General features: G+C 38.0%; 1 protein-coding gene across 1 annotated transcript in view; it reads left to right on the top strand.

Moving 5' to 3' along the window:
- The window catches only part of LOC108194664 (uncharacterized), a 33,885-nt gene extending 16,494 nt beyond the window's left edge, over nt 1-17,391 (top strand). The window contains exons 5-8 of the mRNA XM_017361618.1: nt 15,789-15,893; nt 15,977-16,138; nt 16,265-16,384; nt 16,538-17,391. Coding sequence (XP_017217107.1) covers nt 15,789-15,893; nt 15,977-16,138; nt 16,265-16,384; nt 16,538-17,391 — 1,241 coding nt within the window. The remainder of the gene's footprint in view (nt 1-15,788; nt 15,894-15,976; nt 16,139-16,264; nt 16,385-16,537) is intronic.
- Nucleotides 17,392-17,876: the final 485 nt, after the last annotated feature.

Genomic DNA, 17,876 nt, shown 5'->3' with positions numbered 1-17,876 from the left:
TTTCATCAGCTTTCTTCTCTAGGGTCACCAACTGTGCACCCTTTAGCCTCTCATTTTCAGCAATCATCCGGGCTAATTCAGCTCTAAGATTAGACATTTGTTCCTCAAACAGAGCCGGGTCAGTGTGTGCACTCACCTCACGTACACTCATAGCTGTTTCACTAGCCTCACGTGCATGTGTATCGCTCGGTGTTTGCCTTTCTTCACTCATAGTATTCACTCTTCCAGCTGTACCTGTGTAAACTACCAATGTCCCCTGAGATGGGTTCAAAGGTAGTGGAGGAACAAATTGTCCTCCGAATGCCTGCGAGGGCAGATTTACTTGCACGCTGCCAAGTTCCTCCTGATCATAAAGTAAAGTGTGATCAGTAAAGTTTTCATACATATTAATTGGATTTTGAAAATCTGTGCAATCAGTAAACATAGTAACCTGTGTATCTGTTTGGTCTTGCACTAGCGTGAGTGCTAGCGCAGTGCTTGACTCTGTACAGGGTACCGTGGCAGGACGGTCAACTTCAATGGCATCATTCTGTTGAGAGAATGAGTCCAGAGACTGTTTCATTGCCTGTTCCAAGTCCAAGCCTTTTTGGGAAGGCAAGGATGAGGCTGCAGATGTCTCCAGGGCTTCCAACCGAGGTTTCTTTATGGAAGACAGAGCTGCGGGTTGACTCGACAAACTGCTTGTACTCCTCTTTCTGGCAATCTTACGAATAGGTTGAGTAGTAGTGATGATTGTTGTGTTTGCAGAAGAAGGAGTAGGTTGAGCAATGTCATCAGCTGGGATATGAACCTGTGTGTTGTCAGGTTCATTGCTGGTAATCTGGAAAACAAAATCAAGGTCACCAACAAAATCTGATACATCAACATTAAAATTAGATGAGAAGTCAGAAAGTACCTGAGCTACCTGTAGGTCCTGTCGAAAGGACTGCAACTCTGGATTTGATGTTGAGTCAGCAGGTAAAGGTTGGGAGGTTGATTGTGTTTGTGGTATATAGTGGGTGTGTTGTTGTTGTGGTAGAGGTTCAGATGAAGACGGTTGAGCTTCGAAGAAGTTGTATTCCTGAGGTTCGTCTTCAAATGATTGTGATTGATGTGTTTGATGTAGAGGGGAATGATGTGGTGATTGGTATGGAGATTGATGTGGTGATTGATATGGTGATTGGTGTTGTTCTGGTTGTTGCATTTGAAGTGGTTCTGGTTCTTGTGGTTGCTGTTGTTGTGGTTGAGCTTGTTGAAGCTGTTGCTGTTGAGGTTGAGCCACTTGGAATTGATGAAGTTGTTGTGGCTGAGCATTGATCTGCTCCATCAGGTATGGAGTCACTATGAGTGGAAGATTCTCATATTTTCTTTTATTTGTCAGAGCTTTCATCAACTTCGTACAGACACGCTGAGTTGGTGCAATTGGAGAGTTGAAGTATGAATTCTTCTCAGCGTCCGTCATCTTATCATTCAAAAACAGCATTAAGAACCGAGGGTAAAAACAGACAACCCTGGGATTCTGTGCAACGGATCGACTACTGAGTGGTCCCAACTTCTTTAGAATCGACTGAAGAATCAACTTGCCAAAGTTGATTCGTCGATTGTGAACAATGCAGAATCCAATGATTTGAAGAAGGGAAGATATGATATTGAAGTTACTTCGAGTGGTTGGGGAAAAGACCTTTGCCAGTGTATCGAAGAATAAATCCCACTCAGGTTTCAAGTTCCCTTTCAGCATTCTTGGTAGATGTATCTCTCCTTGATAAAGAATGGTCTGAAAGAATTGAGTAATTTCAGCATCTGTCGGAATTTCAGCAAAGTTGTTTCGGGGAAACCCAAGAATTCTGTTGACATCATCTACTGAAATGGTAATGCTCCGACCACCAGTAATATTTCCAGAAACCCTGTAGCTGTCCAAAAGAGTGGTATTGAGTGCAGAGGAGTAGAAGTCTTGGAGTGGACGAATCTGTAAATCAGCATGAGCAGTGATGGCCGTGCTGACTAAACTTTGACTATTCAGGAACCTCACCCAAGGTCGGAATCTCTCTAAGCTGGAATCAGGGTCCAAATATCCGTTGTAGTTGGTCTCACCGATAACAAATTGGCTAGCCATTTTATAATTAAAAATTGAATTAAACGAGAATTTTTCAAATAAAATGTTAATTCTCAAATTTCTCGTAAATTTCAATTAATAATTAATTAACAATTAACCAATTAATTAATAATTCGAATTAATTGATTAAACTCGAATTAAAAATTAATTAAATTGTAAATGGCCAATTTAATTCCACTAAATCCAACAAAGTCTCAAAAATCACCAATAATCCAAACAAGTCCTAAAATACTCGAAAAACCCTTCAAAATTCGAACCACAATTCGAAATAATTTGCAAACCCCAAACTTCCAAATCCTTCGAAATCTCCGAAATGCAGTTGAATACACCCAGAGAAGAACTCAGTAACATAAAAGCTCCAAAAACCGAGTACAAAACACGTGAATCAGTTCTTGAAATCGCGAAAGTGGGTTTGAAAAACTCGAAAAACGGGCGGAGTAACGGCTTAGAACTTGATTAATTAGTAACCAGCAAGCGATTAGAGCTTGAAAATCACAAAACCAGCAAGTTTTTACACAAAAAAACTTGAAAAAAACTCGAAGTGGAACAATGGAGTTTGTGTGTATCGCGGCTGTATGTATATATATGAGAGAAGTGGAGAAACAACGGGTATGACAATTGAAAATAATGTCATAGGGGTTATTAGACTTCGGTATGACAATCTCTGTGATTGTCATACCGAGGTTTTTATCCGCGTGGTTGGTGAAAACAAGACTCGGTATGACAATCATTACGATTGTCATGCCGAGGTTTTGAAGCGTAATCAAGACGTTTCACATGACCTGAATATGACAATCCACAATTGTCATACCGAACTGAAAATAAAAAAAAAACACACACGGTATGACATTCTGAACAATGTCATGCCGAAATAAATAAAAAAAAACAGAAAAAGAATATATGTATTATGATTTTTGATTTCTTTTGAAATAAAACCTTTTTACACATAAAATCAAAAACCTAATACAAATAATATCTAAAATATTACACAAATATTTTGTAAAATTCAACTTTAATTAAATATAAATATTTATGAATTTAACTTTAATTCATTAAAATGAATTAACTTAAAAACTAATATTTATGCTTAATTAATTTTGAAAAATACAAAATAGACACAAATAATTATCTAAATGCTTGAAAAATAATACAGGGGAGTATGCAGCACTTAGAAAATTACCAGAGACAAATATGAACATGCATAATTACACAGAAAATTCACAAAAATATATAATAATATATAAAACAAATATATAAAATATACAAAGAGAATCATGGCATATTTAACATCCCTAGCTCACAAACCAACTTAGAGAAAGTGGATTCATCAAGTGGTTTAGTGAAGATGTCAGCAATTTGATCAGCCGTGGGTACAAAATGTAACACCACAGTTCCATTCATGACATGTTCTCGAATAAAATGATACCTGATATCTATGTGCTTGGTCCTGGAGTGTTGCACTGGATTGTTTGAAATGGCTATGGCACTGGTGTTGTCACAAAATATAGGAATTTTGTCGACAGAAATACCATAATCATTTAATTGATTCCTGATCCAGAGAATCTGAGCACAGCAACTGCCAGCAGCAATGTACTCAGCTTCAGCAGTAGAAGTGGACACAGAGTGTTGCTTCTTGCTGTACCAGGAAACCAACCGACGTCCTAGAAATTGACAGCTTCCAGACGTACTCTTTCTATCAATCCTGCAACCTGCATAATCAGAATCTGTATAGCCGGTTAAGTCAAAACCAGTATTCTTAGGGTACCAAATACCTAAACCAGGTGTACCCTTAAGATATCTAAAGATTCTTTTGACGGCTATAAGATGTGATTCCTTAGGATCAGCCTGAAACCTAGCACATAAACATGTTGCAAACATGATATCTGGTCTACTTGCAGTAAGATAAAGTAATGAGCCAATCATACCCCGATAGCTTGTAATATCAACTTTCTTACCAGATTTATCCTGGTCAAGCTTTGTGGCAGTGGCCATGGGTGTCTTTGCCGGAGAAGAGTCTTCTAGATTGTACTTTCTTAGAAGATCTCTGACATACTTTGACTGGCAAATGAATATTCCATCTTCCTTTTGGCTTACTTGAAGACCAAGGAAGTAGGATAGTTCACCCATCATACTCATCTCATAATTACTCTGCATTAACTTAGCAAACCTCTTGCACAAGTTATCGTTAGTAGAACCAAATATAATATCATCAACATATATTTGAACAAATATCATATCATTATCATGCAATTTGTAAAAGAGAGTTTTGTCTATGACACCTCTAGTAAATTTATTTTCAATTAAAAATTCAGAGAGGGTGTCATACCATGTTCTTGGTGACTGCTTAAGCCCATAGACAGCTTTGAATAGGAAGTACACAAAATCAGCAAATTCTGGATTTTCAAAGCCAGGGGGCTGTTCAAGATATACTTCTTCTTCCAGCCTTCCATTCAGAAATGCACTTTTCACATCCATCTGATAAACCTTGAAGTTGGAATGTGCAGCAAATGCAAGAAATATTCTGATGGCTTCAAGACGAGCAACTGGAGCATAGGTTTCATCGTAATCAATTCCTTCTTCCTGAGAATAACCTTTTGCAACCAGTCTGGCTTTGTTTCTTACAACAATGCCATCACCATCTAACTTGTTACGGAAGACCCATCTAGATCCAATTGTAGACTTTTCTTTTGGTCTTGGAACCAGGGCCCAGACTTCTTGTCTCTCAAATTGATTGAGTTCTTCTTGCATGGCAAGAACCCAATCAGGATCAGCAAGTGCTTCATCAACTTTCTTTGGTTCTAATTGTGATAGAAAACCAGAGAATAGACATTCATTTGTCGTAGCACTTCTAGTCCTTACACCAACATCAGGATCACCAATAATCAGATCAAAGGGATGATCTCTGCTCCAAATTCTTTCCCTTGGAAGTTGTGTCCTTGATGATTCAGCAGTATCATCATTAGGCTGATGTGTATGACTAGTTGATCCACCAGCTCCCCCTGAGCTGTTGCCAGGTTGACTTGATGATCCACCACTAGCATTAGTGGAATCTCCAGCATTATTGCCATTTCCTCCACCATTGCCTGGATCATTATCATTGTTGTCATCACCTGTTGCAACTTCAGGTGGCACATCATCATCTGAATCAGAATCTGGATAGTTATCAAACTTCAGAGATTCAGATGGATCAGCAGATTGTAAACTTGGTAGTTTAGTGTCATCAAATGTTACATTGACACTAACTTTCACTGACAGAGTATCAATTACAAACACTCTATAAGCATTATTAGTATAACCAACAAAAATTGCTTCAGATGCCTTTGGTTCAAACTTGTTCAAGTTCTCTTCTCCATCCTTGAGAACATAACACTTGGCTCCAAAGACATGAAGATGTTTGACATAAGGTTTCTTGTTGTTATACAGATGAAATGGAGTTTTCATATGATCCTTATTGATCAAAGTTCTATTCTGGGTATAGCAGGCAGTAGACACAGCTTCAGCCCAAAAGTACAGTGGAAGCTTCGCTTCAGCAATCATAGTCCTTGCAGCTTCAATCAATGTACGATTCTTTCTTTCGACGACTCCATTCTGTTGTGGAGTCCTTGGTGCTGAATACTGCCTTCTAATTCCTTTTTCAGAGTAAAAGTTGATTAGAGTTTGATTCTTAAATTCTGTGCCATTGTCTGACCTTACAGCTTTGACTGGCACACCTTTATCCAATTCAACTAACTTTATATGATCAATCACTGTCATCGGGGTTTCATCCTTAGAAGCCAGGAAGTAAACCCAAGTAAATTTCGAGAAGTCATCCACAATGACTAAGGCATATCTTCCTCCATCAATAGATGCAACATTCACGGGGCCAAACAAATCCATATGCAACAAATGAAGTGGATCTGTAATGGTATTGATGGTTTTGCCTTTGTGAGATGCTCTCTTCGCTTTTCCTTTCTGACAAGCTTCACAAAGATCATCAGTTGAGAATTCCAGGGAAGGCAAACCTCTCACTAGATCTCTCTTGACTAGAGAGTTCATGGTTTTGAAGTTGAGGTGTGAGAGTTTCTTATGCCATAACCAACTATCTTCAGCAGACGCTTTGGCGTAGAAACAGTGAACTTCGTTTCCAGGTCCTGAAGACAAATCAGCTACGAATATATTGCCTTTCCTTATGCCACATAGTGAAGGACGTTTATCCTTGATATGTTTAATGATACATATCTCCTTTTCAAAATGAACATAATATCCTTTGTCACAAAACTGACTGACACTCAGGAGATTATGTTGAAGTCCTTCAACTATAGCAATATCTTCTATGATGATCCTTCCAATTTTGTACTTGCCATATCCCACAGTACGACCTTTGCTATTATCAGCAAAACTCACTGTTGGGCCAGCTCCTTCTCTTATGTCTTCCAGCAGGGATCTATTGCCAGTCATGTGCATTGACGCTCCACTGTCAAGCACCCAGGTAACACGAACAATTCCACTGGCACCCTGCAAAAGACAACGTGATTAAACATCCTTTGGGACCCACACTTGATTGGGTCCAGCAAACTTAAAGAACTGATTTCTATCAGGTGTAACAACAGAGCCCCTTGGACTGATACTTGGTTCAGATTTGACTGAACTTACTTCCTTAACAACAGCCTTATAAACCTTGGTTTTAGGCTTCGGAACATAAGTCTCCTTTCTCTTGTGAGAAGGACTAGCAGTCTTTGATCTAGCATGCTTGTTGTTTGTGTGTTGTCTAGGTGATGTGTTTTTATTTTTAGCATGCAAATTTTTAAAATAAGCAGACATCAAATTGAAAGCACAAGTCATACAATTATCAACACCACAGTATTTATGACATGCATCAAAAGCAGGAACAACAGGAGTATCAGTCATAGTAGTAGGAACATCAATAGATTCTACTCTAACCTTATTATTAGTTTTAAAGTTCTCAGTAGAATGACATCTATTGTTCTTGTTCTTACTATTCACAAAATTATTAGGCTTGTTGAATTTAGTTCTCTCAGAGTTGACACCTAAACCAGCTTTAGGCAACCTAACATTGCCTTTCACTTTGATTGGTTTGAGGTTTGTCAGACTCTCATCTCTCTTCTCATTACTCTCTCTCATTTTAAGGTCTTCCTGTTTGAGTTCATATTTAATGACCACAGGAGTATCTAACAGAGGTTCAGCTACTGAGGATTTAAACAAAGGATGAAGGGAATCTTTCAAAACAAAAGGTATCCCTCTTTCCTCAGCACTCTTCTTAAAGGGAGTAATGTTACTAGCCTTACCTACAGATTTGTTATAGTCAAAACCTATTCCAACAGTTCTCTTGATCTCTTGTTTATCATTAAGTTCTTTGACTATCATGGAGGCATCCTTAAAGGCTTTACATTTCACTTTCTCTTCGTCTAGCTGAAGTCTTAAAGCAATCTCACCTTTCTCTAGAACTTTGACTTTAGCACATTGTAATCCCAAATCCATAGTCAACTGTTCTATTTTAGGTTTTAATACTTTCATCTCATTCATTTTATAAGCATGAATTTCTAAGACTAAAGTATCAATTTTAAGATTAGCAGCTTTCATCCGTTTAATAGCATCATCTCTTTCAAGTCCTAATTGCATAAACAGTTTAGGGCATGTAGGATCTACCTGAAAGCTTCCAGCAGGAGGAGGTGAAGATGATCCAGTAGTAGCCATGAAAGCAACATTCCCTAGCTGCTCCTCTTCATCACTATCTGTATCATCCCAGCTTTTGCCTTCTGCCAGATAAGATTTGCTTTTGAAACTTTGACTTCCAGAAGTACCATGATGCTTTCTAACCAGTGCATCATACTTCTGCTTCAGCTCATCATACGAATCTTTTCTTTTTCCTTGAACCTTGGGCTGTTTGCATTCAGTTGCAAAGTGTCCAGGTTCACCACAATTGAAGCATTTGAACTTGCTTCGGTCCACCATCCCAGTCTTGTATCCTCCTTTGCTTGTAGAAGATGAATAGCCTCCCTTCTGAAACTTACTAACAGTAGGTTTGTATTTATAGGAAGGGTTCTTCCGGAATCTCATGTTTCCAAACTTCTTGGCAAACAGTGATAGAGATTGATCTTCTAACTGTTCAAGCTCTTCCATTGTATAGAACTCTTCATCACCACTGGAAGAAGCAGTTTGACCAATCTCAGGTACAACAAATTCCTGAGTAGTCTTAGAAGGAACAACAACATCCTTCTTTTCTTCCGGTACAGGTGACTCAACAACTAGAGCTCTCGACTGGTTCTGTGTTTTACCCCATCCATATCTCTGTTTACTCTGAACTTGCTCCAGTTCATAAGTTTTCAAAACTCCGTAGAGTCTTTCCAGAGAAATCTCATTCAGATCTCTGCTTTCCCTGATGGCAGTGATTCTGTGTTCCAGATGTTCAGGAAGGGTTAAGAGAAACTTCATGTTGACCTCTTTCTTGTCGTAGAATTTCCCATTCAAATTTAAATTATTTATCAAATTATTAAGTCTGATAAATACTTCTGAAATCCCTTCACCGGGATGGGAACCAAACTGTTCATACTGAGCCATCAGTATCTCTTTCTTGTTTTCCCTAACTTCCTCTGAGCCTTCATTGATAATCTCTAACGTATCCCAGATTTGCTTGGCGTTCTTACAATTTACAACAGCATTGTACATCACTGGATCTAGAGATTCAACCAAAATTAGTTGAAGAGCATCATCTAAATTCATCTGTTCACTCTCTTCATCTGTGAACTCAGAAAGTTCTTTCGGAATGACCTGATGAGGTATCAACACACCATCCTCTTCGTGTGCTAATATGACCTTCATAGGAGTAGTAACACCTTTGTCTAAAATCCCAATGTATTTTCTGTTCGCAGTTCGAAGGAATAGGAACATGTGCCTCTTCCATAGGCCAAAGTGTTCCTGGCTGAACGGTGGGATTTTAATGCTACTGATCTTTTGCGTACTCATTTTTTTAAAGATTTAAAATGAATAGTGTTTGGATGAGAAATGGATTTTTGAAAGAAAAATATTTTAAATCAAAATTAATTTTTTTTAAAAAAAAAATTAATTCGAATTAAAAATATTTGAATTTGAAGTGAATAGTGTTTGGAGAGATTTGGATATTTGATAGAAAAATATTTTAAATCAAAATTAATTTTTGGGATAAAATTAATTCGAAAAAAAAATATTTGGACGTTACAGAGTGTGTATAGGATCTGATACGGAAAATGGTATCAACCTGCTCTGATGCCAATTGTTAGGTCCAGATACGATTGTAGAAGGGGGGGGGGGTTGAATACAATCGTCACAAAATAATCGCGGCGGAATAATCTGATTGGAGTTTAACTTGTTAATCAGATTTAAATTAATTAATATAACAATTTTTTAAGTCGTTATATAATTAATATGGTTCGTTTTAAAGTCCACTAGTTCGTAGAATAAATTCGACAGGAAGTATTCTAACTTAGCGGATTAAAACAACCGAGTGATCAAAGCACAGAAAACTGTGGATTAAACAATAGCAAGTTTAGCACAACTTGAAAGCTTTACAATGCAATGAACATTGAACAAATGAAGTGGTTAAGCCATATATATAGGCAAACCATTGAACTTGTATGACAAAGCAAGGCATGACAACCCTTAGGAAGCTCTATGACAATTACACAAGTGCTATGACAAAAGGTATGACAATTACAAGCATTGTCATGGCACAAATGAGAAGGTATGACAATCTAAGGGAAGGTATGACAATCAGAATGACAATCAGTGGGAAGGTATGACAATTACAAGCATTGTCATGCTGATTTTGAATAGGTATGACATCCGTATGACAAACGGTATGACAATCATGGGAAGGTATGACAATCGAACCTTGAAGGCTAAGTCATCAGGTGGTATGACAAACGGTATGACAATCCAAGGGATTGTCATACCTTGTGACTTCGGTATGACAATGATCAATTGTCATGCCTAAGTCATTCGGTATGACAAACCTTTGGTTTGTCATGCCTCCTGACTAAGGCAGATGTCATGGTGCGGTATGACAATCCTTTGGATTGTCATACCGTGCTCAAAAACCATATTACAATTGATTTTTCCTATATAATTAATTCAATAATTATCCACTTAATTATATTAATTATATAAATTCATAAATTAAATTAATTCGAGTGTGAATTAATTTAATAAATAAATTACATAACTTATATAATTATTTTGAGATGTGAATTAATTAAAAGAATAATTATATTGAGCACAGCTTCAGTAGCAGGTCTTCTGTCTTCCTTTAAAAGATCTGATTCATTGTCTTGATTGAACGACCACCTATTGTTGATGCAGAATATTTAATCGGAGTAGCTGACACACAAATGTACTGTCTGGTTCATCTGTATCTAGCTGAATCAAATATTCTTTATCAATTAGTTTACCTCTTTCTACAGCAGTTGATCACATGGTAGCACAAACACTTCTAGGATTGAGTGGAGTGAGCTATGGAGTGGAGAGGCAGCCTAGTGAGCTGGCAAAAGGAGAGGGTGTGGAGAGTCTGGCATTTTCTTCTAGCCAGGAAAAAGGAGAGGATAAGAGTGACCCTTTAGTAAGGGTAAGTGAGGGAGAGGTGAGTTGTGTGGTGAGCCAAGGGGAGCCCTTGATGCAAGAAAAGAGAGAAATTGAGAGAAATGCAGGTGTCAATGAAGGGTTTAGTGAACAAGAGTTTCAAGCTGAATACAGATCCATATTGGATGGTGTTTCACTAGACCCTGAGACTTTTACTCATGGGATGTCCTCCATTCAAGACTTTGCCAGATTGGACAATCAAGCAGCTGAGAGGCACCTCAATCTGATTCACACTACATCTTCCATGCTTAGAGCAAAGGAGGCATTAACAGCTCTGCCTGCCAATGCTGGAGATGATTTTCATTATGATGATAGTGATGAAGACCTCAATGATGCTCTTGAGGAATCCCTTGTTGAACAACCTACAACTTCTCTACCTTCATGGCTCTCCATGCAGTCTGCCAATGCAATTGTTGTTAGCATGGAGCTGGAAAGGCAAGCCTCCACCATTCTTCAATCACAACCTGGAAGCTCATCCTCCTCTCCAGCCATCTCTGCCACCATTGCCAGTCAAGCTCTAGAAAGCCTCAAGCTTCACAAGTTTCAATCTCTTCATTTTCAGCATGAGATAGAGCATCTCAATTCTCTTATTGCCTCTGTTAAGACTGATCTGACCAAGCAAATTGATGAAAAGCTTCCAGCTCAGGTCAAATCAGCTCTTTCTGCATCTGAGCAAAAACAACTACAATTGGAGAAGCAAGTGGAAGCTCTGGAAGGAAATGTCTACACCTTAAACTCTAGAATGGATGAGATGTTGCAGCATCAAAGAATTCAGACTGGACTGCTTCAACATCTTCTTCTTGCCTCTGGTGTTTCACTTCCCAGTCCATCCCCTACACTTGCTGCTAACAAAAAGGGGGAGAAAGAATTACCAACTCCTGCAGAATTGATCAGTCAAATTCCTCCCCCTTTCCACACTGAAAGGGAAAAGCAGAAGATTGCAAGGATAAAAGAATTGGACTCCATTGCAAAGAGAGTGGCTCAACTGGGCAAGAAATCATCTACATCTTCTACAGCCACCACAGCTCAAATCTCTTTTCCAACTACAACCACAATTCTCAGGGTGATTACACCTGAGATTGTTATCCCTTTCAAGACAGAAAAGGGTGAGCCATCAATTGTGAATGAATTCAAGCCCATTCTGTTTCCAAACAATTGTGGTTACTCCAAGCCTGGGAAAGACTCAAGCTCAATCTACTTTCCACTAGCCAGGCCTGACAAAAATGAGTACAAGCTTTTGGGCCAAGAGATCAAAAGTTACAAAGACTGTGCAGATGTGGCTTTAAAAGCTCATTTTGCCATCATCTACAGAGAAGGCCAGAAGCTGTTCATTGGAACTGGCCATCCTCACTACTCATTTGCAAAAGCTGAAGAGGTGGCCAGAGAATGTGAAAAAGAGGAGTTTGAATCCCAACTCTCTTTGAATCAAATAGAGGTTGATGAAAGGTATGCTATTGAGCTGGAAGAGGAGTTGGCAGCTGAGTTTTTAAATGAGAAAGGATTGCCTCTTGAATCTTCTCCAAAGAAAAAGAGAGTCAAATCTAAAACTAAGATGCCTGAGGCAGCCAAGAGAAGAGAAGAAGTGCCAGAAAAGCCTATCTCAAAGCCTTCTTCTCCAATCAAGGATACCACAGTAGTACATCCAGATGTCAACTTCCATGATGAGCCAATAATGCCAAAGGAGGAGCCAATTGACTTGGAAGATATCCCAATTCCAGCTTTTCTTGTTCAAGAATCTTCCAAGCCAAAGAAGAAAGTCAAGTCTGTGGCTAAGAGGATGGCTAACCCTCCTAAACCTCCAAAAGAACCTGAAAATCCTGATGACTATCTGATCATTGCTAACATTGAAGAAATTTCTGAGTTGGAGCTGGAGCTGGATGATCTTCAAGAAGTAAGAGGAATAGAAGCAACTTCAAAGTTACCTGAAAGATTGGTATTCTCTTACAAAAACAAGGGTGATGTCATCTGGCCTCTTCACAGAGTTCTGAATTCTGAGGGATTCAGTTCTCTAACAAAAATATATGGATCTATGAAGAGGACTGGAGGATTTACACCACCTGCAAAGCAAATGGTACTAAAGAGAATCCTTGAGATCAGGAAGGAATGGAACTCAGATGCTAGTCTACAAAGAAGGCTGAAAATTCCCTACACTGGAAAGAAAATTCATCATGAACCTACTCCAGTCATGGAATTTAGGGACAATCAAGGTGTTAGGAGATTTTTCAGACCTAAAGATCAACTCAAGGTTGCTAGCTTGAATACTCTGAAGACTCTCCAATCCAAGCTCAACAGACAAGACAGTGATGAAGAATGGTTCTGTTAGGTCCAGATACGATTGTAGAAGGGGGGGGGTTGAATACAATCGTCACAAAATAATCGCGGCGGAATAATCTGATTGGAGTTTAACTTGTTAATCAGATTTAAATTAATTAATATAACAATTTTTTAAGTCGTTATATAATTAATATGGTTCGTTTTAAAGTCCACTAGTTCGTAGAATAAATTCGACAGGAAGTATTCTAACTTAGCGGATTAAAACAACCGAGTGATCAAAGCACAGAAAACTGTGGATTAAACAATAGCAAGTTTAGCACAACTTGAAAGCTTTACAATGCAATGAACATTGAACAAATGAAGTGGTTAAGCCATATATATAGGCAAACCATTGAACTTGTATGACAAAGCAAGGCATGACAACCCTTAGGAAGCTCTATGACAATTACACAAGTGCTATGACAAAAGGTATGACAATTACAAGCATTGTCATGGCACAAATGAGAAGGTATGACAATCTAAGGGAAGGTATGACAATCAGAATGACAATCAGTGGGAAGGTATGACAATTACAAGCATTGTCATGCTGATTTTGAATAGGTATGACATCCGTATGACAAACGGTATGACAATCATGGGAAGGTATGACAATCGAACCTTGAAGGCTAAGTCATCAGGTGGTATGACAAACGGTATGACAATCCAAGGGATTGTCATACCTTGTGACTTCGGTATGACAATGATCAATTGTCATGCCTAAGTCATTCGGTATGACAAACCTTTGGTTTGTCATGCCTCCTGACTAAGGCAGATGTCATGGTGCGGTATGACAATCCTTTGGATTGTCATACCGTGCTAAAAAACCATATTACAATTGATTTTTCCTATATAATTAATTCAATAATTATCCACTTAATTATATTAATTATATAAATTCATAAATTAAATTAATTCGAGTGTGAATTAATTTAATAAATAAATTACATAACTTATATAATTATTTTGAGATGTGAATTAATTAAAAGAATAATTATATTGAGCACAGCTTCAGTAGCAGGTCTTCTGTCTTCCTTTAAAAGATCTGATTCATTGTCTTGATTGAACGACCACCTATTGTTGATGCAGAATATTTAATCGGAGTAGCTGACACACAAATGTACTGTCTGGTTCATCTGTATCTAGCTGAATCAAATATTCTTTATCAATTAAACATTTGTGAAGTGGCTTGTTCATCGAGTCTTTGTCTTCGTAGTTCTTCTTCATAAGTAGAAATAGTTTGGAATCTTCTGAATAAATAAAGTATTAAAACTTTATACCTTCTGGACTTCTGGACGTGCTACAAAATATTATTTGTACACTGAGGCTTGAACATATTAATGAACTTCTTTCAGTGGTGTGCAGCAGCATCCTGAAATTCTTCAGACATATGATTTTAATAAATCACTTGACGTTCTTCGTACGGATTCCTTCAATAGTGCTTGCTAATTTACTTTCTTTCTTATCAGAGTTGAGTTGATACTCTTAAATACAAATAGGCTTAACATATGCCTTTCAGGTTCTACAGGATCTTTCAGAAACAGATCAATATTCTTGAAGAAAAACTTAAGTCCAGAAGAAGAAGATCTTCTAGGAACAAGTAACTGCTCAGTCTAGAGGAGCATAATCATCTGTAATCTTTTCTAACTCCAGTATTTAAATTTTGCATTTTATTTTATTAATGTTTTGTTATCATCAAGTGTAGAATTTATGTCTGCATCTTCTCCAGTCATAAATTGGGGGAGATTGTTAGGAATCAATAATTTTTGATGATAACATAAACATTTTGTAACATGTCTTACTTAGAATCTTTATCAAATTTCAGTTGTAATTGTTACATTTCTTGTCTTTGGGAATTATCAACGGATGGGTAGAATAGGATGGCTAATTGTAAATATCCAATGCCATGTAATTTTATCTAAGTGAAGGATATTCAACTGATGAGATGTAACTGATTCAACTGATAAAGACTGAATGATGTTTCAACTGATGAAAATCAAGCATTCAACTGAAGACAAAGTATTCAACGGATAATGCTGAGGAATTCAACTGATGAGACTGGAACAGTATTCAACTGATGGAGTTTGTAATTCATTCAACTGATGAGCCAGGCATTCAACTGATAAAGTCAATAGCAGTTGAAAGCAACCAGAACCTTCAACTGATGAAGCAAAGAGCAGTTGAAAGTGACTAGAGCTTAAGTCTGACAAATCACATGGATCGAATTACACTAAAATAGAAATGGAAGCCTAATTAGGAAAATAAAGAAGAAACAGAAACATACTTATCTCATGCAGTGCAATCTGGATCAAATCAAGATGATGGTCAAAGATGAAGACATCTCAGAAAGCATGCATAAGACAAAGTTGTGCAGCATTGTTTTTAGATTAGAGTGCATTTTGTAATCTAGCTAAAAGCTTTGTAAAACTTGGAGTATATAACCAAGTTAGTAGCATCAGTTGAATTTGTTCAAATTACTTGAGAGAAAAATCTGAGAGTTAGAACTTGTTTGAGTGATGAACCAGCAGCTGTGCGAATTGTAAACAATCCACAGATTCTTCTATATAAAATCTCACGGGTGGATCATTCAATCCACCCGTATTTTTAATACTTGGTGTTTTTCTGTTTACTGTGTTCTTAGTGTATTATTCTTGAATCTTTTAAGTTTGTAAAAGATTGTATTCAACCCCCCCTTCTACAATCTTTCTCATAGTTGGTGTAAAATAACAATATGTGCTTGGATGTCTGAGCAAAGCACTGGTATGTGCATCTGCAGGTACTAAACGCAGAGGTAGAGGTCCTGGGGTTAAGACTTTGACAAAGCAAAGGCTTGCACAAGAGTCACAATATACACCAAGCCATAGTAATGTCACCTCTAATGGTAAACACTCCGCACAACCTTCCACAAGGTCTTGCTTATATCTTATCGTTGTATTGTAATACATGCATTCATGACAAACACAGGGTCTGCTACTCCACGGAGCACAATCACTCAACAAGGTACAACAGGTGCTTCTAGAGGATCACACTCGGCTGCATATAATTTACCCACAAACACAGACATGGTCCGTCGTACATTTACAAAATCCAATTCTTCTGCTGTCCTCCAGCAGCTTAACAGCGATGGTACGTAAATCGATGGCAGACAGTCCTAAATGTCTTCTATTTTCATCCTCCCTGATCATGGCTCTATGCAAATCTCATTTAGCATCCACAGTATGATTTATAACTGAATTGTAATGTTCAATTCAGAATCTCACATGCCTTTTCGACCTAGCACTGGGGCGTCCACGTCTGGCGTAAAAAATTTCCTAAATGAATTCGAAGATGTGTGCGATCCATCTGATTTTGCTGAGGAAGACTTTATGCATGGTATTGTATTCCAACCATGCATCTTCTTCACAAAAGTTTTCTTTGATTAATTAATTAAAACGTAAGATGCTTATATTCTAATCTACAACAAAAATAATAAACTGAAGCAAAGTTTATAAATATAATGGACACCTAATAAATCTGCGTATACAGGTGAAGAAGGCACTTTTCTGCGTCCGGATTTGTGGAAAGGTTATTCCACTATTGGACCTCCTAATGCCAGATGCAATTCATGTGGAAGTATAATGTGGGAGATGGAGCGCAACAACAAATCAAACCGGAATGCTACTCCAACATTCTCACTGTGTTGCAAAAGTGGCCAAGTGAAACTGCCACCAGAGGATCAGCCACCAGAACCATTGAAATCTTTGCTCAATGGTAGCCCGAAATCTCAACACTTTAGGGATAACATAAGGGTATACAACTGCATGTTCGCAATGTGTTCAAGTGGTGGCAAGATAGATCATAAGATAAACAGGGGTGGAGCACCATTTTGTTTCAAAATCAGGGGCCAGAACATGCATTTTATTGGCAGCCTTTTACCAGAGGATGGCGTAAAACCGAAATTTTGTCAACTCTATATATATGACACTGATAATGAGCAAAATAATCGGATTGGAGCTGTTGGAACAAACGCAGACGACGTGGATTTGGAAATTGTGGAAGGCCTCACCAGAATGCTTGATCAGCATAACAAGTTGGTAAAATATTTCCGTTCTGCTCGCGATGAATGTAAGAGGAGCCAGCAAGAGGAGTTCAAGCTAATTCTTATTTCATCCCAAGCAGAAAATGGTCGTCCAAATATTATTGGTCCGACAAATGAGGTTGCCGGTCTAATAGTTAATGCAAGTGCTAACACAGCTGGATGTAGAGACACTGTTTGCCAGACCAGACAGGGTTATCTCAAGAGAGTGTTCGAGACAGATCCCTTTTTTATGCAATTACTATTTCCATTGCTGTTTCCAAGAGGGGAAGATGGATACCATACTGAAATTCCACTGAGATAGATTAAGAAAAGACCTGTATATATAAGTGAGGATGCAAAACACGAAGGTGAGAGAAAATCTAGAAAGAGTATTACTCCTCAAAGCTTATGATACGTCTAAACGAAGGTACTTTCTCTAATTTAGTGCACAATTAACAATATACAATCCCATGTCATTTGTATTGTATATCGACAACTGGATCACTGTAATTCCATATTTTCATTTCATGCAACTTCCACTCTTGATTCGATTTTCAGGTTTGACACCACACCTTGGTGGTAGGTTATGGCAACAGTATTGTGTTGATGCATTCACAGCAATGGAACAGTACCACCTTGATTGGGTTTCTCGAAATCAGACAACTATACGTTCTGATCTCTATACATCCGTACGCGATGCAATACGTAGGGGAGACAATGATCCAGCTCATGTTGGGAAATGCGTTATACTTCCTGCTTCATTCACAGGCTCGAAACGTTACATGTCTCAGTATTTCAAAGATTCCC

The sequence above is a fragment of the Daucus carota genome, chromosome 7, assembly GCF_001625215.2.
Source record: "Daucus carota subsp. sativus chromosome 7, DH1 v3.0, whole genome shotgun sequence".
Taxonomy (NCBI): Eukaryota; Viridiplantae; Streptophyta; class Magnoliopsida; order Apiales; family Apiaceae; genus Daucus; species Daucus carota.
This window is presented reverse-complemented; position numbering and strand designations above follow the sequence as displayed.